The 25,801-nt window shown below is 33.0% G+C and overlaps 2 protein-coding genes across 5 annotated transcripts in view; one reads left to right on the plus strand and one right to left on the minus strand.

Moving 5' to 3' along the window:
• The window catches only part of LOC149792584 (uncharacterized), a 92,665-nt gene extending 78,633 nt beyond the window's left edge, over positions 1–14,032 (plus strand). Inside the window, exon 11 of the mRNA XM_089971211.1 lies at positions 881–14,032. Coding sequence (XP_089827337.1) covers positions 881–1,062 — 182 coding nt within the window. The 3' untranslated portion in view covers positions 1,063–14,032. The remainder of the gene's footprint in view (positions 1–880) is intronic.
• A 4,566-nt stretch (positions 14,033–18,598) lies between these two features.
• Positions 18,599–25,801, minus strand: part of LOC149792586 (uncharacterized) — a 74,611-nt gene continuing 67,408 nt past the window's right edge. For all 4 annotated transcript variants that reach the window (XM_089971212.1, XM_089971213.1, XM_089971214.1 and 1 more), the window contains exon 8: positions 18,599–24,021. In XM_089971212.1, the coding sequence (XP_089827338.1) occupies positions 23,409–24,021 (613 nt within the window). In that variant the 3' untranslated portion in view covers positions 18,599–23,408. The remainder of the gene's footprint in view (positions 24,022–25,801) is intronic.

The following is a 25,801-nucleotide window of genomic DNA, read 5'->3' on the forward strand; positions in this document are numbered from 1 at the left end:
AACATAGTTAAACCATCAGCCTAACTAATGATCAACATAGTTAAACCATCAACCTAACTAAATGATCAGCATAGCTAAACCATCAGCCTAACTAAATGATCAGCATAGTTAAACCATTAACCTAACTAAATGATCAGCATAACTAAACCATCAGCCTAACTAAATGATCAACATAGTTAAACCATCAGCCTAACTAAATGATTAACATAGTTAAACCATCAGCCTAACTAAATGATCAATATAGTTAAACCATCAGCCTAACTAAATGATGGCTGCATTGTCCTTATCTAACTAAACCATCAGCCTAACTAAATGATCAACATAGTTAAACCATAAGCCTGGCTTAACCATTAGGGTAGATAAACTATCAGACTCTTTCAGTCAGATACTCTACCGGATAATATGTATCATTGGTAAACTACTAAATCCTCATCCATGAACATGACAAGAATAGAGATTTGAGCTATCCCTTTTGATGTCAAGCCATGTAGATGTATCCTTCATATATGAGTGGACCATCGGGAAGGGGGGCATTCACACAAGAAGTCAGCCTGTCTAGTATACTGATCGTCACCATTTCTGTTTCCTGACTCGAGTTTAGAAAGAAATAATTTAGAATGAGAACAACAGTACTTTGATAGAATATCGTTTTAATGCAAAGTACCAGTTTTATATTTGGAATTTTCATCTGTCTGTGAAAGTATGATTGAGTGAATAATTTACATGTTTGACCACATTTACCATTTGCAGGGAAACCTACATTAGCAAGCACTTCATTATAAATACATCTTCTAATAAGTGACGTTTGTGAACTCTGTGGTCTTTTAAATGTCCTCTATAGACAAGTTTCACTGTATAATGTGTTTTTTTATGCAAATAGGTGCTCTTGGCTACACAGCAGAACAGGTTCAGTTCTATGGTACAGTCTCCAACCCACCAATGGAACTTCTGAAAGACTGGTGTTGCAGCAAGCTGGGAACGGTGGAACAGCTAATAGAAGTGCTGAGGGGACCAGAAATGCTGCGAGAAGATATTATAACAATTCTTAAAAACGATTCATGACAAAATCATACTGTCAAAACATGGGGATTCTATTGTTTATGATATTTTTGCTAAATATTATGTGAAGTTGCTATAACTTTCGAAACCGATCCTCTAGCCATCACTACAATAATAATAAGTTTCTAACATGAAAGTCTTTCCTAATTAATTCCTGTGAAATAATTTTCCACTATCTTTTGGTGCATCATGCAGTGCAAGTGTATGTGTGAAAATGATTTCATGAAGAAACAAACTGAGCTTCAGTACTCTGTGTCTTTTTGCAAGCATAATTTCAGTTAGTGTATAACTTTTAGTATTTGGAAAATAGTTTGAATTTTTTTTAATACATTTTTTTTTATTTTTAAGATTGTATTTTTTTGTTGCTTCTCATGTTCTAACATGAACCAGATTCACCTTTCGTTACATCATCTGGAAGAGAATGAGGTAATTATCTTGCACAGTTCAGTGCCATTGTTTGGAGTTTGAAGCCATGTATCATCAACAGTAACTCCCATTGTGATTTAACATTGCAGACTTATTACATAGGTGAATTGTGAGTGGTTGAGTATGTGGTAAACCTAATGCAGACTGAATTTGTTTCCTTATATATTTCAAATGATAAGTACCCACTTTTGGTGTTGCAATTTTTGGAGCTTATAGAGAGAATTGCAGATAAATTGGCCATACTGTACTGATACTGTTGGTTAGTTTGAGTCTGATATCACCTATTCTTTAAATTGGGCAATTTAATGAAGTCACGTTTTGGCACACGTCCTTCTGCAATATGTATTGAATATTTTATGATCAATTTATGTTTTAGACATTGTAAATCCAGTTGGAATAGCACAACCTAATATCTCTGGCTGTTATGAATGTTTTGGCTGTATTGGATGACAACTTGAAATAGGCTTTTTCTTGTAATCCTGAGTTGTTGCACTTGTTCTCAAGAAATTCCAAGACCATACCAAGCAATTCAAATAGACTGTAGCCTTCCGGTTGGATCAGTCAGTACATTGTCCATTAATTATTTAAACCAATATACTCTAAAAGTAATGTCTGCTTTTCATTCTTGGAAAGAAAGAAAAACATTGGTAATACACAAATATAATGTGTTTTGCAGTGCATTAGTTCATAATGTATAAACCTGATTCTTTGTTGCTCATGGGCTCATATTTGCACTAGAAATATAAGCCTGCCTCAAAAAACAGCCATTGTCAACAATAAGCCTTTCAGATTGATAAAGTTAGGTTCACCATATTGTATAATTCTCATAGTATTCCTTTTCTGATGTTGAAAAAAGAAATATCCATATGATTCATAAATTAACATATAGCTTTTACCTGGAACAAAATGTTATTAAAATATAATAGATTTTACTCCATTCAGAGACTGTCTCTACAAGTTTATTAATTTTAGTGTTACTGATCATTAGGAACGTTGGACGAATGCAGTATTGTCACAGAGTGTAGCTGTGTTTTGTGTATATTTGCATTTTTGTCACAAAGTGTAGCTGTGTTTTGTGTATATTTGCATTATTGTCACAAAGTGTAGCTGTGTTTTGTGTATATTTGCATTATTGTCACAAAGTGTAGCTGTGTTTTGTGTATATTTGCACAGTTAATACTCATCCTTTTAGTATTATCTTTTTCATGGAATTAGCCTTGAAAATATGGATTGCCATTTTTATCCCCATGATGCCACCCAAGTAGAAATAAAAGTGTAAATTTGTATTTTTGATGGAGTTTTTGGTTCAGCTTCAGTTCACTGGCATCACATTTTTGGAGTAATTTTATTGCAGTGAAGTTTAGTTTTGGTTTTGTTTTCTATTGACCTTCTCATAGGTCCAAAGTAGGTTGTGTTAACCAAAGTCTTTGTCAGTCCCTGGGCATGAAATTGGGTCACAGAATCAGACATGGACCAGTATGACCGACTGTCAACCAGGAATTCTAAAATTCTAATGGTTCATGGTGGACAATTTTTTTAAACAAAAATAAATGTGGATGCCATACTTTCATGAAAATACTCAAAGGAAATGTAATATGTTTGGACAAAGATGAAAACATTGATATAGCTTATTAATAAATGTACAAGAAAATTTATCATTTTTATTTCAGATTTGCTGCTACTTTCGTGTTAGTATTATCCTTTGTTTCCTTTCATATTATTACTTGTATAATTTACTTTATCTTTCAGAAAATATTTTAGATAATTACTCAGCAACTGTTTTATTCCACTCTCTTTCAAACTTTTCATTTTTAATTGACAGCAAACTGACTTACGACCTCAAAAATATGTAACACCTAACTGATGGATGTTTTGATTAGGTCCTCAAGAAAGTCTAGGAGGATGGTACTAAAAGATAATTGTCAATGCTGGTGTATCTTTTTCTTAATTCATGCCTAGGCTTCAGATTCTTTGTTCTAAAGGTATGATGTACTGACTCTGCAATGCACCATAATTAAAAGCTATGTGGTATGAGATGATGTAATGTGTACGGCATAAAACCTGGGACAATCTTTCAGTTATGGGGTCTTTAATAAATCCAGGACAAGCTAATGTAATGTGTATGGTGTAAAACCTGGGACGATCTTTCAGTTATAGGGTCTTGATAAATCCAGGACAAGCTAATGTAATGTGTATGGTGTAAAACCTGGGACAATCTTTCAGTTATAGGGTCTTAATAAATCCAGGACAAGCTAATGTAATGTGTATGGTGTAAAACCTGGGACAATCTTTCAGTTATAGGGTCTTAATAAATCCAGGACAAGCTAATGTAATGTGTATGGTGTAAAACCTGGGACAATCTTTCAGTTATAGGGTCTTAATAAATCCAGGACAAGCTAATGTAATGTGTATGGTATAAAACCTGGGACAATCTTTCAGTTATAGGGTCTTAATAAATCCAGGACAAGCTAATGTAATGTGTATGGTGTAAAACCTGGGACAATCTTTCAGTTATAGGGTCTTTAATAAATCCAGGACAAGCTAATGTAATGTGTATGGTGTAAAACCTGGGACAATCTTTCAGTTATAGGGTCTTTAATAAATCCAGGACAAGCTAATGTAACGTGTATGGTGTAAAACCTGGGACAATCTTTCAGTTATGGGGTCTTTAATAAATCCAGGACGAGCTTAGGTAATGTGTATGGCATAAAGCCTGAGCCAGTCTTTCAGTTATGGGGTCTTTAATAAATCCAGGAGATAAGTTTACATTTCTCTTTCATATTGTGCTTTATGGCTATTGTGTTTAAACAATTTGGAAACCATAATAACCAAACAAGCTTACTTGGCAACACCTCTGTTGGTTGTCAAACAAATAAACAATGTGTATAATTGACCTTATCACCTCTGAATTAAGCTTGTTCACAGCTTTATTGATTGTCTGACAAAGAAACAATCTGTAAACAAGACTTAGTAACCTTTGAATTTTACTTTGTTATGGTGTTTATTTGGCAATTTAATGGATTAACCAATCAAAGACAGTTTGGTATAATGATAATTCAGATATCCTGTAACTTACATCCAGTTGCAGAGTATGTTATCAGCCAAAACCTATGATCTGCCAGACATGGCTGGCAGATACAGTGATTTCAGGATCTCTGATGAATACCTACAACAAAGCCAAAGGAAAAACATATTTAATGACATTTTTATTCAAGAATTTGTTTATGTTACAGTGTCAACATATTTATTTAATGTAACTAATTCAAGCCTTGTATGATATGTACTACATTGCCACAGAACCTACCTTTCCATGGCAAAGTAGGTTTTATACATTATCTTAGTCTGAGCCTATACAACTCTGTCTACTTCCTGTTTATGACAGAGTTATGTAGTCTGAGCCAGTGCAACTCTGCTTCCTGTTTAAGACAGAACCATGTATTCTGAGCCTATACAACTCTGTCTACTTCCTGATTAAGACTGAACCATGTATTCTGAGCCTATACAACTCTGTCTACTATCTAATTAAGACTGGACCATGTATTCTGAGCCTATACAACTCTGTCTACTTCCTGATGAAGACTGAACCATGTATTCTAAGCCTATACAACTGTTTACTTGTGTATGGAAGAGGCATGTGTACTGAGCCTATACAACTGTCCACTTCCTGTTTAAGACAAAGGCATGTATTCTGAACCTATACAACTCTGTCTACTTTCTGTTTAAGACAGAACCTTGTATTCTGAGCCATAAAACTGTTTACTTCTTGTGTATGGCAGATCCATGTGTTCTGAGCCTATACAACTGTCCACATCCTGCTTAAGACAGAGCCATAAATTCTGAGCCTATACAATTCTGTCTACTTCCAGATTAAGACAGCCATGTATTCTGAACCTATACAACTTGGCTTCCTGTTTTAAGACAGACATGTATTCTGAGCCTATACAACTCTGTCAACTTCCTGTTTAAGACAAAGCCATTTTTCTGAGCCTATACAACTCTGTCTGCTTCCTGTTTAAGACAGAGCCATGTATTCTGAGCCTATACAACTCTGTCTACTTCCTGTTTAAGACAAAGCCATGTATTCTGAGCCTATACAACTCTGACTACTTCCTGTTTAAGACAAAGCCATTATTCTGAGCCTATACAGCTCTGACTACTTCCTGTTTAAGATAGAGCCATGTATTCTGAGCCTATACAACTCTGACTACTTCCTGTTTAAGACAAAGCCATGTATTCTGAGCCTATACAACTCTGTCTACTTCTTGTTTAAGACAGACATGTATACTGAGCCTATACAACTCTGAATACTTCCTGTTTAAGACAGAGCCACGTATTTTGATCCTATACAACTCTGAGTACACCTTTTAAAGATAGGCTCATGGTCGCTGTAAAAAAAAACTGCTTTGGATTGTTATTATATGGTCCAATTTTGATCTATTACATGTTGTATATTAATAATTATATATACCTATTCATGCTTATTCTTGCTCTCTTTTTTGAATCACAGTCTTGCCTTTTACCATTACTAAGTACAGTCAAAGGAGAGGTATCTTAACACATGACAAATTCATGGTTTATTTTTTGTCTCACGTGGAAAAGCATATCACTTTTATTTTGCTGGAAGTTGTGTTACAGTTCATGCAAATTAGATACAATGGGTGTTAAACAAAAAATTCATAGCATGGTGCACTCACAGTCTGTAATCCCTTGTTTAAAAAAAAAAAGATTTGACTATAAAATGGGCATAAGAAAATTTTGTGGTAATTTACGTTTGCACCTTGCTGTGACTGCTTCATGTATAAAAATAATATGCACATTAGAATTAGCTTCATACAATGCATAGCAAAGTCAACCATTTTTTGAGAAATATTAGAAAGTGCAATTTACAATGCTGATGAGTATTTTTGTTTCTTTATAATATAAATTAATGATAATTCTTGATATTTTTATTTTTGTGTATGAGATTTTATTGATTTGTTACTGTTTTCCTTTCACAATTAAGAATTACTGATATTAAGTGTCTACAGTTTTAATTTAGTAACATGTATCTTTTGAAATTTTAAAGTGTGATTTTTGAAGTGTCAAGTAAGATGATTTTTGTGAGCTTTTAATCAAACTACATTCTTGTCTCGTGATATTCCAGATGTAATGGCATGATAATGTATTGTGGGTAATAATTACTGCTGGAATGTGATATAGCCAAAATTCTTATGCCTCCACTGCTTGGCATTGTTATTTGGACCTTTTCATCTTCATGTCAGAAAATCCATTCTGAGAAGCTTTATAGCAAAATTGCACAAAAACAGTTAATCAGAATAGACAAATGAAATTTCATCTAGTATATTTGTATGCATAATATAGCTGAATTAGCTAACATATATGTATGTATGTATAAATAAATTAATCAGCTAAAATATTTATATGCTTATGTAGAAGAATCAGCTAGCTTATTTATATGCACATGTATTCATATGCATATGTATGCAAATGTATTTGTATGCATATGTAGATGAATCAGCTAGCATATTTATATGCACATGTATTTGTATGCAAATGTAGATGAATCAGCTAGCTTATTTATATGCACATGTATTTGTATGCAAATGTAGATGAATCTGCTAGCATATTTATATGCACATGTAATTTTATGAAAAGGTAGATGATTTTTTTGTTGTTGTTTTAGGGTTTAACGCCATTTTTCAGCACAAGACAGGCTATACATGGCGGCCAGTATTAATGGTGGAGGAAGAACCCGGAAAACCCCCGGAAAGAACCACCGACCTACGAGAAGCTACCGGCAAGCTTTCTCACATATCCACATTGGCCGAGCCCGAGACTCGAACCTACGCAGACAGCGGTGAGATGGCAGTGATCCGTGACGGAGAGCGCTTTAGACCACTCAGCCACTCGGGGCCCCTGAAAAAAATGTAGATGAATCAGCTAGCATATTTATATGCACATGTAATTGTATGCAAATGTAGATGAATCAGCTAGCTTATTTATATGCATATGTATTTGTATGCAAATGTAAATGAATCAGCTAGCTTATTTGTATGCAAATGTAGATGAATCCACTAGCATATTTATATGCACATGTATTTGTATGCATATGTAGATGAATCCGCCAGCATATTTATATGCACATGTATTTTTATGCAAATGTAGATGAATCCGCCAGCATATTTATATGCACATGTATTTTTATGCAAATGTAGATGAATCAGCTAGCTTATTTATATGCACATGTATTTTTATGCAAATGTAGATGAATCAGCTAGCTTATTTATATGCACATGTATTTTTATGCAAATGTAGATGAATCAGCTAGTTTATTTATATGCACATATATTTGTATGCAAATGTAGATGAATCAGCTAGTTTATTTATATGCACATGTATTTGTATGCAAATGTAGATGAATCAGCTAGCTTATTTATATGCACATGTATTTGTATGCAAATGTAGATGAATCAGCTAACATATTTATATGCACATGTATTTGTATGCAAATGTAGATGAATCAGTGAGCATATTTGTATGCATATGTATTTGTATGCATATGTAGATGAATCAGCTAACATATTTATATGCAGATGTAGATGAATCAGTGAGCATATTTGTATGCATATATATTTGTATGCATATGTAGATGAATCATCTAGTATATTTGTGTACATTTATAGATGGATCAGCTAGCATATTTATATGCATTTGTATTTTTATGCATATGTTTTTGTAGGGTTTAATGCCATTTGTCAGCACAAAGATAGGCTATACATGCCAGCCAGTATAAATGGTGGAGGTAGAACCCGTGAAAACCCCGGAAAGAACCACCGACCCACAAGAAGCTACAAGCAAGCTTTCTCACATACTCCCATTGGTTATGCATATGTAGATGAATGATCTAGTATATTTGTATGCATATGCAGATGAATTAGCTTGCTTATTTGTATGCATATGAAGGTGAATCAACAAGCATATTTGTATGCATTTGAATGTAAATCATCTAGCATATTTGTGTACATTTGATTTTGAATTATATAGATGTTTGGGCCAGTACAACAATTCCTTAGTTTTTACACAGTTTTGAACTTTTTGGAGTTTTTGTCAAAAATCTTGTTAGCAAGATTAAGCATCAGCTAGAGTTAGACAAAGTGTGGAGGCCTTATTTATATTCCAATATAGATGAGTTGATCTGGTCAGATTTTCATACCATTATGTTCTATATTTTTTTTAATTCTGGACTTTTTTAAGTTTGCAATGGGGGCAGATAAAGCTATTTTTGTATGTATCTTTATTGAATGAAACGAAATAAGAAAATAATGCACTTTGTTAAGAAATACTCTGCATCTACATTTTGACTTCTATTTCTATTGTTATCTTTTATCATAAATTTAATTGCAAACAGAATGTAAATGGAATGCAAAGGAAATGCAAGCCAAATGCTGATCTGGTCAAATTTCTGGGTTTGTTCATGTCAAGGATGATTCCGTCATATTATTTAGGGCCACCAGGCAGCTCCAGTATCCATTGGTGCTCACCCACCAAATTTTTAAATGTCCCAAAGTTATAAAGCAGTGCCTGCTGGAATTTTTCGCATCCTTTCATTTATATCACAGACAAACATTTCCAGAACAGGGCCATCATTTTACTATTTTTCATCAGAAGTCATCTTGATTGTACAAAAGCTTGGCATTGCTTTTAAGTGCTTTTAAGCATTAATTAGATTTTCCAAATGTTCATCATCAAGTACACAGCTCCTCCATTTTCATAGTGATAGGTATGCCTTAACTAAATCAACATATTTTTTTTTTAGATATTTGGCAAGGCATACCAATAATGACTGATAAATACATTTTCATTTTTGAACTGCTTAAACTGATCAAAGGGCCTGAGTTGCATCTGCCACAGTATGTTTGGAGTCACATGGTCTAGCATGAAACACTAAATGGCTGTTTTGGTAACTCTAATAAACCAGCAAGAAAAATTACATAAGTTGATGAATGATGTGGGGTCAAAATCCTGAAGCTGAGAGTTTAATTATTCCTCAGAATAATCATTTCATAACTAAAAATTATCCTGGGATGGGGCACCAAAAATGTATGTTGTAACTAATCTGTTTGTACATATATTTTATGGTCTATACAAAACAAGGAACACTGCATATTGTTATGAATAAGGTCTGATACAGCAGTCTAAGTTTCAAGTCAAATACCTAATTGGTAGATCTGGAACATATATGGACCTAGGAAGAAATGCACAAAATTATACCCAGTAGTAAAATTTCTGTCAGTTGCAATGCCATATACACTGTTATGACTAAGGATATATGAACTTTTCACCTGAACTTAAATAAAAGATTTCCAAAATGTTGTGAAAGTAGGATATTGTCCTGTCATCAAGCCAGTTCCTAATAGGGATGTTCCCATTAAACATACTTGGTACCGAGAGATGGTTGTTCCATAAAAATATGTGCCAGGGTATCCTGATTACTTAAGAAGTTCATATGAAAAAAATATTTTTAATTGTATCTGTTGGTGACAGCTCCACATAGTAAGTGTCTTCCCTGGATCGCATGTATGTTTAACTGGAACAGCTCTTATGAGGAAGCAGTATGGTACATACCTATTAATAGTACTTGGTTAATTTCTCTCAGACAGTCGTCATTTCAAGTAAAGCTTTAAAAATTCACTTTGCTGTTGAATGAATAATAATAGCAAGTGATATATTTTAAAAATGTATGTTTAGTTTGTTGGCGGATGGGTATTATATTTTTTGCCATATAACCACTTTACAACTGAATTCTAACATTAAACGTGATATTTTGGATTTTTGTGTATCTTGTTAAATTAGTTGGAGGAATTTTATGTTTTTTACAATGTTATGATTGCATGTACAGATACTCTGTTTTCGTTGCCATATTTTAAAAGATGGGTGCCTAAATCTCGTCAACTGCATCATTTAACATGTGCCTTTTTTGTTTTCATGGACTTTACAAATTCCCAAAGCTTTGAAAAGTCTTGTTGGTAGCTCTCTATTCAACATAGTTGTTACAAAGTACATGTAATCTTTGGGGTTTTTTTTCTTCAGGACTACATTTAATTCACAAGTTGTGGTCTTCAAATAAAAACTTCTTAAATAATCATTGTCAGTTATTAGCATTATTTAACATATAGCTTCTTTGTTTTCATGGACTTGCAGCAAATTTCTTCAGTTTTTCAACTCTTGATTGTAAATAATTTTGTTAAATTTGCCTGATAACACCAATATATTTTATGGTGCAATTCGCAGACAAATTTTTTTCCATTGCTTCACTACAACATTCAGACAGTCCTAGATATTTTAATTGTAGATATACTTTTTTGTTACAGGTGTTAAATCAAGAATATGACAATCAGGTTCAGACATATGTTAGATCCATGATTCAATTCTAGTAAAAGTAGAAAATGCAACTCAACCTTTATTATATAGTTCCTATCTCCAGTAATGAGATAAACAGTGGTTTCTTGTATGTTTTTCCTCATTGATTTGGATTGTTATATTTGTTGCAGGAACTACTGAACCAAACCAAACCTATTTGGTTGCTGTGTACATTATTAACCAAACCAGACCTAACTGGATATGCAGATTAATCAACCAGACTAGATCTGATTTGATATGTAGATTGCTGAACCAGACCAGACCTAATCAGATACGCAGATTACTGAACCAGACTAGGTCTAATTGGATATGTTGATTGCTGAGCCAGACTAGACCAAATCTGATGTGCATATTATTGAATTATACCACACCTAATTGGATATGCAGATTATTGAATGAGACCATACCCGATTGGATATGTGGATTAATAAACTGGAACAGACCTAATTGGATATGCAGATTATTGAATGAGACCATACCCGATTGGATATGTAGATTAATAAGCTGGAACAGACCTAATTGGATATGCAGATTATTGAATGAGACCATACCCAATTGGATATGTAGATTAATAAACTGGAACAGACCTAATTGGATATGCAGATTATTGAATGAGACCATACCCGATTGGATATGTAGATTAATAAACTGGAACAGACCTAATTGGATATGCAGATTATTGAATGAGACCATACCCAATTGGATATGTAGATTAATAAACTGGAACAGACCTAATTGGATATGCAGATTATTGAATGAGACCATACCCAATTGGATATGTAGATTAATAAACTGGAACAGACCTAATTGGATATGTAGATTAACAAACTGGAACAGACCTAATTGGATATGTAGATTAATAAACTGGAACAGACCTAATTGGATATGTAGATTAATAAACTGGAACAGACCTAATTGGATATGCAGATTATTGACCCACACCAGGCAACTTGGATAGGTAGATTATCAAACCACACCAGGCAACATGGATATGTAGATTATCGAACCACACCAGGCTTAATTGTATAATGTAGATTAAAGAATCGTACCAGACCTAATTGAATATCTTGATGCCTTAAGATGTTCCCAAAACTTATGTTCTCTGACTTGAACTTGGTTTAATTTTTATGGTCACAGGGTGAAATTATATGGCATTGCCTAGAAAAGGATGTAAGCACGATACCTTCTTTATCTTAAAAATTATGCTTAACTGAATTAATTATGCAGATGCCTTAGGTGATTATGAAGACCTTATTGTCAGGTTCATGGTCACTGGCTGATGTTTATTTCCTAGAAGTGGACATTAGACATCTGATTAGGTTATTATGCCCTTGACCTTAAGTTTTATGGTCATACTAATCAGCACAGTATATGCTGCTGTTCTTACGGCACCAATTACATTGTTTGCATGGATGCATATTTGGCCGTTTTTCTGTGTCATGAATGATATTATTTGCAGCAGAAGTTATTTCTATCTTTAAAGAAACAGTTATGTTCTGGGTTTTGCCTTTAATAACAATTACCCTCAAGTATTGTTACTAAAGGAATATGTTAAGACCTTAGCACAGTGTCAAGTGATTTTGAAAAATCTGTATTCAGTTGTTTAGTTTACACGAGTTGATTTTCGTCATGCAAAATCTTGTACTTAGATGTCATGGGAATATTGCTTATATCCAAAATACTGTATGCTGGAAATAAATTTAAATGAACCAGAATACATGTTGAGTTATTCATATAATTTGTATATAATTTGTCAGCTATAATTGTACAATAAATTAAATAAACGTTCAGGGCACCATGTGGTGGGTGATCAAAGGTGCTCACCTTTACAGGTCACCAACATCTCACCTCTATGTGGGCTTGGCCATTGTGGGTATGTGAGAGAGCTCACAAGTAGATTCCTGTAGGTCAGTGGTTCTTCCTTGGATTTTTCCAGGTTCTTCTGCCCAAAGATACACTGGCAACTATGTAGCTTATCATATGTTGAAAAATGTCATTAAACCCATAACAACAACAAACTTTCAATAACTCACATTCTAAGAATTCTGCCGTCAAGCTGTATGAATGAAGTAGTGAAGCAGTGCACATAAATTCTAGCTTTTCTTTTATAGAACTGTTATTTGCAAATTTTATTGCACGTTTGGAAGTGGGAGTTGAGGCAACTCTAAATATTTTAGAACTAGCTGAGAAATCAACACCAGCTCTTCTGTGTACACAAAATGGTTGAATGTTAAGTCGATGTTAGCTGTTTGTAATTTTTTTATTTTTTTTATTTCACTAGGTCATTTGTTTGCAAATATAGCCTTTTGCAGCTATGTGCACTTTATGTCATGAAGGTGTACAATTGTTATAACCAAGCAGGGCTGCTTTGTCATTTGTGTCTTTGTAAATATATTTGAATCTTTTCATTTGATAAATTTTGTTGATTTATTGAAATGCATAATGTTGTAGTTAAAGAAATGCATCAATCAAATGGGTCATGTGCCTAGATTTACCAAACCCATATAGTGCAAAAGCAAGACATAACTGGTCTCTAGTCCTACAATGATACCATCATCATCGTTAGCAGGTTTATTAAGATTTTAGTTAAGGTTTGTTTGCGTGCAATCTACATACAGTCCATGACCTTTCAGCAGTTTTGAATTCTTTTAAATGTTATTCAGATGTTCATTTAATCTGCCATATTCCATTATTTCTTGACAGCTTTAATATGTATATTATTTTACTCCAATATTTCTTGACAGTTTTAATGTGTATATTCTATTACTCCAATATTTCTTGACAGTTTTAATATGTATATTCTATTACTCCAATATTTCTTGACAATTTTAATACGAATAATCAGCCATACTCCGGTATCACTTGACAGTTTTAATATGTATATTCTATTACTCCAATATTTCTTGACAATTTTAATATGAATAATCAGCCATACTCCGGTATCACTTGACAGTTTTAATATGTATATTCTATTACTCCAATATTTCTTGACAATTTTAATATGAATAATCAGCCATATTCCGTATCACTTGACAGTTTTAATATGTACATGCAGTGTAGTGCACATATGTTAAGACATGCTGTGAACAAGTTTGTTATGTGATGGCAATAAATTCCTTTTCAATAATGCTTATTACATTAGTAATATTTATTTAGATCATCTAAGCAAATGACAAGACAAAAATCACTTTTCCAGCTGCAGTACTGGCAGCCACATCATTTTTTTCAGCATTAAAAAAATATCAACAGGTTTCTCCACAATTCTATACATCCAGACCTTGTTCGGTTAATTAAATAAATTAAGAAAAATAAAAAAGAACTATATAACTCTCACCACATATCTACTCTATAACATACAGATAAACCTGTCATAACAGTCACCTGAGTTCAGTGGTTGCCTGGCCTCAATGGACATACTAATTCCCCCCCCCCCACCGGCCTATATACATGTTGTGTAATCAGTGGACACTGGTCAGCAACCATGTGTTATTTTACCAAGCAGTGATTTCACCCTGCCTTCCATGGTATGCAAATTAACTACTATTATTTGATGAGCAAGGCATGGTACATATAAATGTATATTACCTTAACGGATATATAAACATTTCATAATTGATTGTGCATCATAATCCAATGAAAGGAGCCAGTATGTTGGCTTCGAAAGCATGGCGGTTTTTAACCTTACAGAAGGTATACTGCACTTGTGATATCCCACAAGGTTTAGTAAGCCAAGACTCATCTGACCCTTCCCAGCCCAGTCGTAATATTTGGACATCTATGTGTACGGTCAGAGTCAATTGCCTATTGTAAACTTGGAATTCACTGCCACTTTTCACTGGTGGCATAGAGTAGCTGCCTTCCATTTCACCTTGCAAACTTATACAATGTTACATTGAGTTATATCTGGAAGAAATCAATAGTAACATTTTTTAGTTTGAGAGAAATTACTAGCATTTTAATTGTTATCTCTTTAATCCATATACAAATGAGACAAAACTTTAGTGTTGATGAAATTTGACCTGATTACTCACCATTTGCATTGCTACTGTAGTCACATGACTACACAAATCTTGCAACCAATGTGTCTGTGTAGTCATGCAATGTCAACAATAAACCTCTTTCCAGTGTTGCTATACAAAAGTTTGAAAATATTATATGAAAGTCCCATTTTTTTTAACATAATGAAAGGACACATAATTCTCAACATGACCAAAACAATGACCGGAAAATTCTCACTGTTGCTGCATCTTTGATAAAGATTAACCATGAATGGAGCATGTATCAACAGTGTGTGTGTTTGTGTGTGTGTGTGTGTTGATCAGTTATGGAGAGAGACACAGCAAGAGAGAGACAGAGAAATTAGTGCTTTTTTTGTGCTAATAGTTAAACTAAATATATTTATCTTGGATGTATACTACAACTGCTAACAATAATGAAATAATAATGCTAATGCTATTTGGTTCATAGTATATAAATTTGTCTTGAACCAAGTTTGGGAGTTGTACCTTGGGCATTGCACCTGCCATCAGAGGTTACCTGTCTACAAAGGTTACTTTTACCATTTCCTATAGATGGCTGCTGTAGACAGGTTTGAATTTATTTTATAACTTGAATTTTTTCTTAAAAACATTTAATTTCTTGAATATGGAAAACACAAGTCAATATTTTATTGTTTAACATTTATTTTACATAGTATTACATTTGATAAATACATTGCATGGAATCTGTTATCCCAAATTAAACATTGTTGGCAGCATTGAAAGAAAGCTTGAGCTAATGTTATTACACAATGTGTAATGTGAGTTGTCCTTGAGAAAATTTAATATGGGCTCAAAATTTACAATTATCAATAAAATATATTTCAAAGAATATTTGATACATAAATTTACTATATAAATAAGTATTTAGAACACTGCAAACAATAGGAAAAATTAAATATATACTCTGTAATGCAAAATTATAATATGTGAGGTAACAACTCTTGTGCAATTTCCAATCATAGAGCCATTGATCTCTTAGAAAGGAGCACAAAGTTAAGTGTAATCGGTGACTTTGTTCACCTGATGTATATGATAAAATCAGTTTAGAAACAATATATTTTGATTAAAATCTCTGTCTCTCTCTTCTTTAAAAACTCAGCATTTCTTAGTTCAAAACATCTTTAAAACTTATTCAAAAATCTTGAAAATATGATTCTTGATAAAAACATTTATTAAATGATACAACCACCCCCACTTCCACCACAACTATTACATAACTTTGACAAATCTTTGCTAAAGATACCTCTGCCTGCATATAAGGTGCCGTCCTATGTATTGAAAAACATTAGGCTTGCTCCCTCAGCTTATCAAATGAGAAACAGAAGACAATGTTAGAGCTGTAAATGACCTGAAAATAAGATGGGTTATCTTCAGGCATGTAATCTATAAATACTGGTGTATGCTTGTCTTTATTATATATGCAGGCAATAACAAAACAGATCTAAAATTACATGCATTAATTTTAAAATATTCTCAGTAACCGTATATAATGAAAATTTAAAAGAGGGTAGTTGACTCCAAATTCCTTACTACCAAAAAGCACTAGACAATATAGCAGTCTTGAAAAATGCCTGGAAACATACCAGAAAAAGAAGTAAGACACTGCTAATTCTCCAGAATTTGGGATATATATATATATATATATATATATATATAAAACATAGCATTTAAAGTGTTGGTATAAAGCAAATTGATATACCAATACTTTTGGTATATCAATTTGTGATCTGCCCATGGCTTAATGATACAAATATATAAACATTCTTTCAACTGCAGGCCTGTAGACCAATGATGAATTTCTACCCATTCATTAATCGTAAATGACACATGAACATAATGATAAAAAGTATTAATAGTCTCCTTTTTCTAAATTAAATTAAAATGGTACACAATTTCATCAGAACCAAAATGGTCTCCCTCTCCCGCATACCCCACCCCCCATGGATTATCGTAGCTAGATAATGGTGAAAATCCATGAAAAACACGAGCACTGGGGATTTTCGCCTGTGTAATATGATGATGCCTCTGGACCTATGAATGATGGTAAAGTTTAGTCAAACTGTCCAAAGGACAAGCGAGAGAGAGAGAAAATTGTATAGCCTTTAGAAATGTTAATTAAAGCAGAATTATGACTTAGATGAACTGTCAATATATTAAAATATTTTAATTACATCTTGTTGGTTCATCATTTCGCTTAGTTTCTATTCCACACTAAATTCTATACGCAAGTACATTGAATGCCTGACAGTTCAGGTTCAGTGTACAAGAAGCTAACCATGTTTGTAGTGCACTACTTCATAAAAACCATATTTCATGTTCAAATCATGAGTGTGTCTTGTATTGATTTAATAAATGTGAATAAAAATAGAAACTCAAAAAGAAAACAATCAACTAATCAATTTGCATATGTGATTGTGAACAACATGAAAAATCAGAGAACTACATTTTGTAGCGGACACACTCACGGGTGTGAGTTCATTCAGTTGCCTGGAGCATATGGTAACTCCATTCAAAATGCAAATATGTGTATTTGTATGTGATATAAATAAAATATATGTATAGTATGTATGCTGTATCAATGATACACCAATAAATTTTTCATTTAAAGGAAACTCGGCAAGCCTCGTCTTCTTTTAATAAAAAATGTATACATCTCATAGTATATCACTGATACAGCGTACAAATTCACAAAACATTATTAAAAGACTGCAAATGCTGTATCATGACCGAAAGCGGACATAAAGACTTCTTCCACAGGAGTCCGTCAAGGATTTACCCAATCACCATTTCTTTTCCTCATGCTGATTTATTTTATGGCAGAGGTAAACAAACCACTCAACTGAAAGGATGGGAGTTTGCAGACAGTATTGCAATACTCATGACAGATGAGGAGAATCTAAAAGATACAACTAAAACCATCTCAAACATGGCAGTCAATCTAGGACTAAATATCAGCTGTCAGTACATTTATAGCCATAGGGGAAGTACAAAGATCGAATATACAGACAGTTCTGGACAATACAGGAAACGTGGATATAAAATCGAAATGCTTAGTAACAAAACACCAACTGTTCAACTCCATCATCCTTCCTGGTGTTCTCCATTTACATGGAAACTAGAAAACCAATAAAACAAAAATTGAATACGATCCCCCCCAAAAATGAGATGGATCAGGCATATCCTCAGGATACCAGAAACAGGAGCAGCAAAAGCAGCCATAGACTGAACTCCCACCTTTGTAAAAAAGGGAAGAGGAAGGCTGAAGTAGACTTGTCGAAGGACAATGCTAGAACACCTAAACCAGATGGGTCTCATCTTCAAAGCAGCGAAATCAAAGCCCAAGACAAGAAGAAATGGAGAACTATCACTGCCCAGTGTCGCAAAAGGAACAGGAGAACCTAACTAACAATAATATGTGTTTGTTTTGTTGTTTTGTTTTTGTGGTTTAATGCCACTTTTCATCAATTAATAGACTATACATGGCAGCAAATATATTTTGTGGAAGAAGAAACAGGAAAGGCCCTGGGAAAAATCACCAATCCATGAGAAGCTAATGGTATCCTTCCTCATATACCCACACAGGCCAAGCTGAGTGAGTGATTTAGCCCACTCAGCCATCCAGGGGGTGTGTGTGTGTATGTGTGTGTGTATATATATATATATATATATATATATATATATATATATATATATATATATATATATATATATATATAAATTTGCTCAGAAAAAGAAACTTCCATATACAGAACAAACACATAACACAAAATGTTCAAAAATGTTTGGATTCCTATGTATAAGAATCACAAGGGGCAATTTCCACCAACAGAAATAACAATACAAAGTTGTGTGTGTTTGTGTGTGATTTGGATTTTTAACGTAGCTTTAACAAGTTTTCAGTCATATCGCTACGATGTCTGCAGTGTCGTAGTTGTGCATAAATAAGTGTGTGTGGGTGGGTGCATGTAAACATATATATATATATATATATATATATATATACACACACACACAAACACACACTTAAGCTTTGGATCCAAAATGAGAAATACAAATATGCGTACACATGATGAGAAATCTATTCTGATGGACATGATTCAATAAAACAATGACAGTGACCGAAAAAAACTCTTTTGTTTTCACACCTTTCATTTGAACAAGGAAATCAAAGTGCATGAATCAGTTCAAGCACTAATTTTGGAAATTAAATTCTTCCCCCAAAGATCTTTACTGAATAATGGAATATGGAAGTAACAAGGTATATTGTACCCCATCAATATTTCAAATCTTTATATAAACCTAATACTCATGCAGATTATGAAAACTCTTGGTAAAATAACTACATGAGCATATCATATCTGCATATTTGATTGAAATTAAATACCAGGAATAAGCCCCTCCCCATTTTTTGAAAAGGTATCATTTGTCCCCCGCTCTCAGTTTTATCATGGAGGAATCATGGGAAATATCATAAGTTCAGAACAGGATACTACTTTTGGCCCATGCAAAATGACCAACTATGAAATGCTTCATAAAGTACTATAACTAGCATAAAACACCATGAAATAAGTTACACAGTGATATAATATATTTATACAAAAGAAATTACCATGTCCCCATTAACTTCATACTGTAAAGATGACTTTGATTTCAAAATGTTCTATAAAAGTGATTTCATGCATAGTATTAATTTAAGACACAATTTATACAAAATGTAAAAACAATGATTAACACGTGGACAAAAGCTTAAATTAACATTTAAAGCCGGTTAAAAAGTTTTAAAATAAATCAGATTTACAAACCCCATCATCATACAAGAAATACCAGCTAATAAAAGAAACAAAGGGGAAACTGAATATTTCCTACTAATGTAGACAAATATAGAACAGGTAACCAAAAAAAGCAGAAAATTATATCTCTGGCAACGTACACAAAAATAATTTGGATTTTTAATATTTTACTGCAAATTAAATGTCAGGTGGAAGAGTCAATGTTCTGTAGGTTGTAGAGTTTACCAGGTTTTAGATTTATTCACTCTTTATTCACTGATTTATATTACCATGTGCTAATAAACAATTGAGATAACCACATTAGAAACAGGATTTGGAATATAAATGGAAAATTAATTAAGTACATTTTCTCTCTGTCTGTGGTAGCAAACCAAGTTCAGACTAGACACCTGACAGGTCATTTACCTGCATGATTTTTTCATAGCTAGGTCAGTCTCAAACATGTGCTGGTATAAATAACCAGTTTGAAAACTATATATATATATATATATATATATATATATATATATATATATATATATATATATATACATATATATATATATATATAGTACTTTTGTAATGTATTTAATAAGCATTTCATGCATTAAGAAAAATTACAAGGAATTATTATCAGGTACTATGCTTTTAATTTAATATAAAATGTAACTTTGATTTTAAGTTACCTAGACTTTTTTAAGCATCCTAGGATCTTAACCAGTCTTTATAGTTACCTAAATACTAAATTTGCTATTTTTTCAAAATATTTACTTATACTGTCTGTGTGTCTGTGTGTGTGTGTGTGTGTGTGACTGCTCTGGTGGCCTAGTGGTTAGAGCATCCACTTTGGATGCGTGGGGTCATGGGTTCAATCCCCAACCTAGTCACACCAAAGACTTACAAAAATGGTACTAACAACTGCCTTGCTTAGCACTCAGCATTAAGAGGTTAGTGTTAGGACTGGTTGGCCTGGCATATCTCTATATTGATGAAAAGGAAGAAGAAAAAAAAAGAAAATCTTTTTAAATAAATTTATTGAGAACAGCATTCTTTTTAATGCCCTGCCAATCTTTTGAATATTAGGGAAAGTGAAAAATGATATATATTAATTATGAATTTTTCATGGTTGTATCAACTGCGATATCTATTTCATTTAATATGATCGAATAATTTTACTAATTGTATTGTACTATGAAAAAATATAAATCTATCTAAATTGACCGCTCCGGTGGCCTAGTGGTTACAGCGTCCGCCTCGGATGCGGGAGGTCTTGGGTTCGATCCCAGGCCGAGTCATACCAGAGACTTTAAAAATGATTCTAACAGCTGCCTCGCTTGGCGTTTAGCATTAAGAGATTAGTGTTAGGACTGGTTGGTCTGGTGTCAGGATAATGTGACTGGGTGGGACATCATGCTACATGTCTGCGGCATGATGCCCCAGTGCTAGACATCACTAGAAACTGCCACAATGCAGACATTGTAGGGATATGACTGAAAAATTGTTAACCTACATTAAAAATATAAATCACATTACATATATATATATGTATATGTGCTGTGCTGTGTTGGTATGTCTTGAAAATCATCTTATTTTAAAGTCTTTGTTATTTCTATGTCTCATCAATGAAAAGCTCATTAAGACTTTTACCTATGGACCAAATAGTAATCACAAGTTGGTAATAATTTACAGGTTTATGCATACTGCTGAAAACTAATTATTTATCCATTGTTTATTACACCTTCATTTGAAACAATTACATTTAAATTATGTCACATTGGTGCAGCCAAACAAACTTTGTTCCCAAAATTAAAATATTTATATTTTTAAAAGAAGCAATGTACCTTAATGGATATTTATGTTGTGATGATTAAATAAAGCCATGGCAAACACAGATATTTTGTTCTGGGCAACTTTGTTTTGCTTGGCAAGTAAAATTTGTTTTTACTTGTCCATTGAGAAAATGAAAATAATAATGACCATTTTTTCCCAACCCTGTATAGCAAGAGAAAATGCAATAAAAAATACAAATATCAAGAGTTAAATGGCATTCATTAAATTTAGCCTTTATTTTATTTCTTTCAAACAAGCAATGTACCCTGTTTTGACTGAAACAAACTTGCCTGTGCTTTTAAACACAGACTATGCTAGCAATGCTGACCCAAAATTGTAATTTTCAAGTGGAATTAATAGTCTTCTGTCATTCAAAATGCTTATCAAGATGTTTGAACCTGTATATAGTGGAACAAGTCCTATTAGAAATCCTTGCACAAATGGACAGATTTCATGCCTGATAAAAATCTCTACTTATCCCTGTTTTCCTTAGGCTAAGTTGGGAAATTAGTTACCTGATATCTGGCTTCCGTAATAAGTTTGACCACACTGTAGTCTATTTATTTTGCATTCATGTATGTAACCAGTGAGAATGTCCAAAATTAAAAAGTGATAACAAAGCTAATTTAAAAATGGTACACTGAAAATTTACTTGAAAAATATAACTGAGCTTATGTATACATAACCAACATTGATTAAAGTGGTATCTTAAAATGAAAAAATAACTCAGAATGACACTGATGCACAAGGCCAAACAAGTTTAAATGGTTATTATGGGGGCACTGTTAAATTTATAATTCCATTTAAAAGGCAATCACAATTTTGTAGATATAAAATATTGAAATAATATCTCCAAAGTTGTTTTTTGTTGTTTCTTTTTTAAATTTTAGTTCCTCTTTCTCCTATTGTAAAAATTTGTTTATCTAGCCTGTAATCATCTCAATTATTATCTGAGCCAGCAAGATGAGTTGCCGCAACCTTGATAAACACTCTTCTGGTTATTTTAACTTAGATATACATTTATTGACAACTAATGTTTTTCAGTGATTATCTCAGCTCAAGTATAATAACCAACTCTTACCATATAATTTTCTCAACTCGGCTATCTTCATTAAATATTTTACATAGATTATCTCATTTCAGATATCATAACCATATGATATCCATCATCAGATTATCTCATTTCAGATATCATAACCATATGATATCTATCATCAGATTATCTCATTTCAGATATCATGACCACCTGATATCCATCATCAGATTATCTCATTTCAGATATCATGACCATATGATATCCATCATCAGATTATCCCATTTCAGATATCATAACCTTATGATATCCATCATCAGATTATCTCATTTCAGATATCATAACCATATGATATCCATCATCAGATTATCACATTTCAGATATCATAACCATATGATATCCATCATCAGATTATCTTATTTCAGATATCATAACCATATGATATCCATCATCAGATTATCTTAACTCATATATCAAGACCCATTGTTTTAAGATTGTCACCAATCCAGAGATATATATACCTGCATATAATGCATTCTTGATTGCAAATAGGCTTGAAATCAGAAGTAAAACAAAGAGCAATAGACCCAGATCTGCTATTAAACAATGGACTGGCAGATCAAAGTCATTGTTTTTCCTTGAAATCAAAAGTTCCAGAACAGCACAGACCCTGATCTGATGGCATATTATATGTTGGCAGATCTGTGTCTTTACTGTTTGGAATTCAGAGTACATATATGCAAGAAAATACAGTAATTGAATCACTATTACTAAGTCAATATTTTAAATACTTTTCTGAGACAGGTAGTGAATATAAAAGTAAACGTGAAACTAAATCTCCCATTCATAGTCTGCAGGGTCTGGCATTTGATACAGTGCCAATCGGATAGCTCTCTGTCGTTTTTCCAAGCCGTGTTGAATCGCTTGTATAACTACATCCTTATGATGAATCTGTTGAACCTGAGTGCTGTTTCGGTGTGGTGACTGAGAACGACTTCTCACATAACGAGTAACACGTCCCGGTCTTTCATCATTTTCAGAATGACTTCTCCCATACATCCATGGAAAGTAGTTTTGATTTACTATGTTATTACCTCTGCGCTGTGTGTATCTATGTTCTTTGGGTTTAGAAGCTGCCAATGCCCAATTTCCATCACGTAATGATTTTCTGCCATCGTACACAAAATGTTCTGGTGTGTCATTTTGGTGTCTCATTTGTATTCTGTGTTGAGATACATATTCCCTACCATGCAATGATTCCTGTGATCTTGATGAGAAAGGGTAACTGGAATGAGACCCCCGCCGTGATGCATGGTTCCTGTCTGGTTCAGGTTTGAGTTGTTGTATTCTGTGTTGTTTCTCAGAAGGAAATTCTCCAAACCCACTGGTTGGATCAATAGTCATTTTGGATGAAAGTGTATCAATGGTCTCAAATTCACTGTGTCTGTAAAGAAAGAAGAGTTCTGTATTTAATCATTTTTGCTGCTATGCTTTCCTTGTTCAGAAATTTTATTATTAATAAAAGCAATTTTAAGTTTTGAAACAAAATTTTCTTTATTTTTAAGTTAATTTAGAACTTCTAGGAAATCCAATTTGTAACTAATGTAACAAATCTGTTCATTATAAATCCAAATTACAGTATTTAAGATGATTATTTTAGCCATGAAATCAATCACATTAGCCAGTTTTGATTCTGAGTAAGGGGACCTGTATTGTTCACTGAAAATAATATCATCGTCAAACGTTCCATGGCATGGTGGTTTTGAAAACAGACCCCAGTTTCTTGTAGAGGTCCCAGATTGTAAATAAGCTACATGTGGTCTTTTACTTAGTATAGCATTCATCTATATGTAGAAAAGGTTTGAAAGTTTTGGACGATAATCAAGAATATCGTGTCACACCTGGGTAGTGAAAACAAGTGCTGTACACTAATTGTTTTACCAATCTCCAAATTAATGGATAGAATGTTTATAGCTGCATGGGCCATATGGATGATTTTGTCTGTTGGTATCTTTACTTGAGTGTATCATGAACAATATACTGAAAATCACCAATATCATTGTTGTTATGTATATTTAATTTGTAATGACTGTTAACTTGAATCCTTGATTCTGTGTAATGTATATCTGTATTGTGTACTTGACCTAGTTTGTCCAAAATCAAGTTAATGGTGTACCTGACCAGTGACATTTATTTTGTAAATAGCATAATACATAGTTAACATTTCTCATTGATTTTGGATTAAATATTCAGATCATTATTAATTGCAAACATTTTGACTTTAATTTGAGTTAAAGATAAGTCTTGATTCTGACCTTAGAAATTTCCAGGATGGAAATTTCCAATTAAGTTGATAGAGTATCTCCTGAAAATGGTAATTGTGACCTAGGTGAAGCAGAGGGGTATATAATCTTGTTTACATTAGGATTATTCATTCTTGCCTTAACATCAAAAGCAGAATCATTCTTATTGGTGTGTTCAGTTATTAATTTGGGTGTATTTATTTATTCCTTAAATTAATATTCACTGAAATTATAAAGTGCTCGATAATATTCTTGGACTAAAACATCAATTTAGTGAATTCAGTCAAGAGCATTTGGGATTATATTATTTTGATGCATCAAAAGACTGTTTACACATCACCACATTCCAGTCCATTGGCACATTAGCATGTTCAAGACTACAGGCAGAATACATTCAATATTGGAATTTATTTGGAATACCACTGGAATTCAATTGAAACTTCATACATTTGGACTTGTGACAGAATGTTTAGGACTATTTGGGATTTAATTCATAATAGCGTGTTTTCTCTTGTAAATTTTCACTTTGTATTCTAGGGAAATAAATTAGTTTTTTTAATTTTACAAAACATGTTAGTGTTCGCTCATTTCTATTACTTATTTTAAGACCACTGGGTCATAACAATTGTAAATCCACTGCCCAACCTGAATGGGTCTGACCAAACCCGTAAAATTCAACCTTTTCTTTATTATAGTACTGGATTCTGATATAGTTTATGCTGTTTATTTTATATATCTTTTCTTGTTAGGAGATCAGTAAAAATCATGTCATGTTTCTCATTTTTCTAGTGTTTAATATGGACTTGAAAGATTTCAAAATATTCCATTCTTTCATTAGAAGTGTAAGTTTATTATTTAAAAAAGAAAGTCTGTCATACAATCAAGAAAACTGAAAATGATTGCAATCCAAATACATGTATT

Source organism: Sinohyriopsis cumingii, chromosome 9 (genome assembly GCF_028554795.1).
Source record: "Sinohyriopsis cumingii isolate HCF-2022 chromosome 9, ASM2855479v2, whole genome shotgun sequence".
NCBI classification, from domain to species: Eukaryota; Metazoa; Mollusca; class Bivalvia; order Unionida; family Unionidae; genus Sinohyriopsis; species Sinohyriopsis cumingii.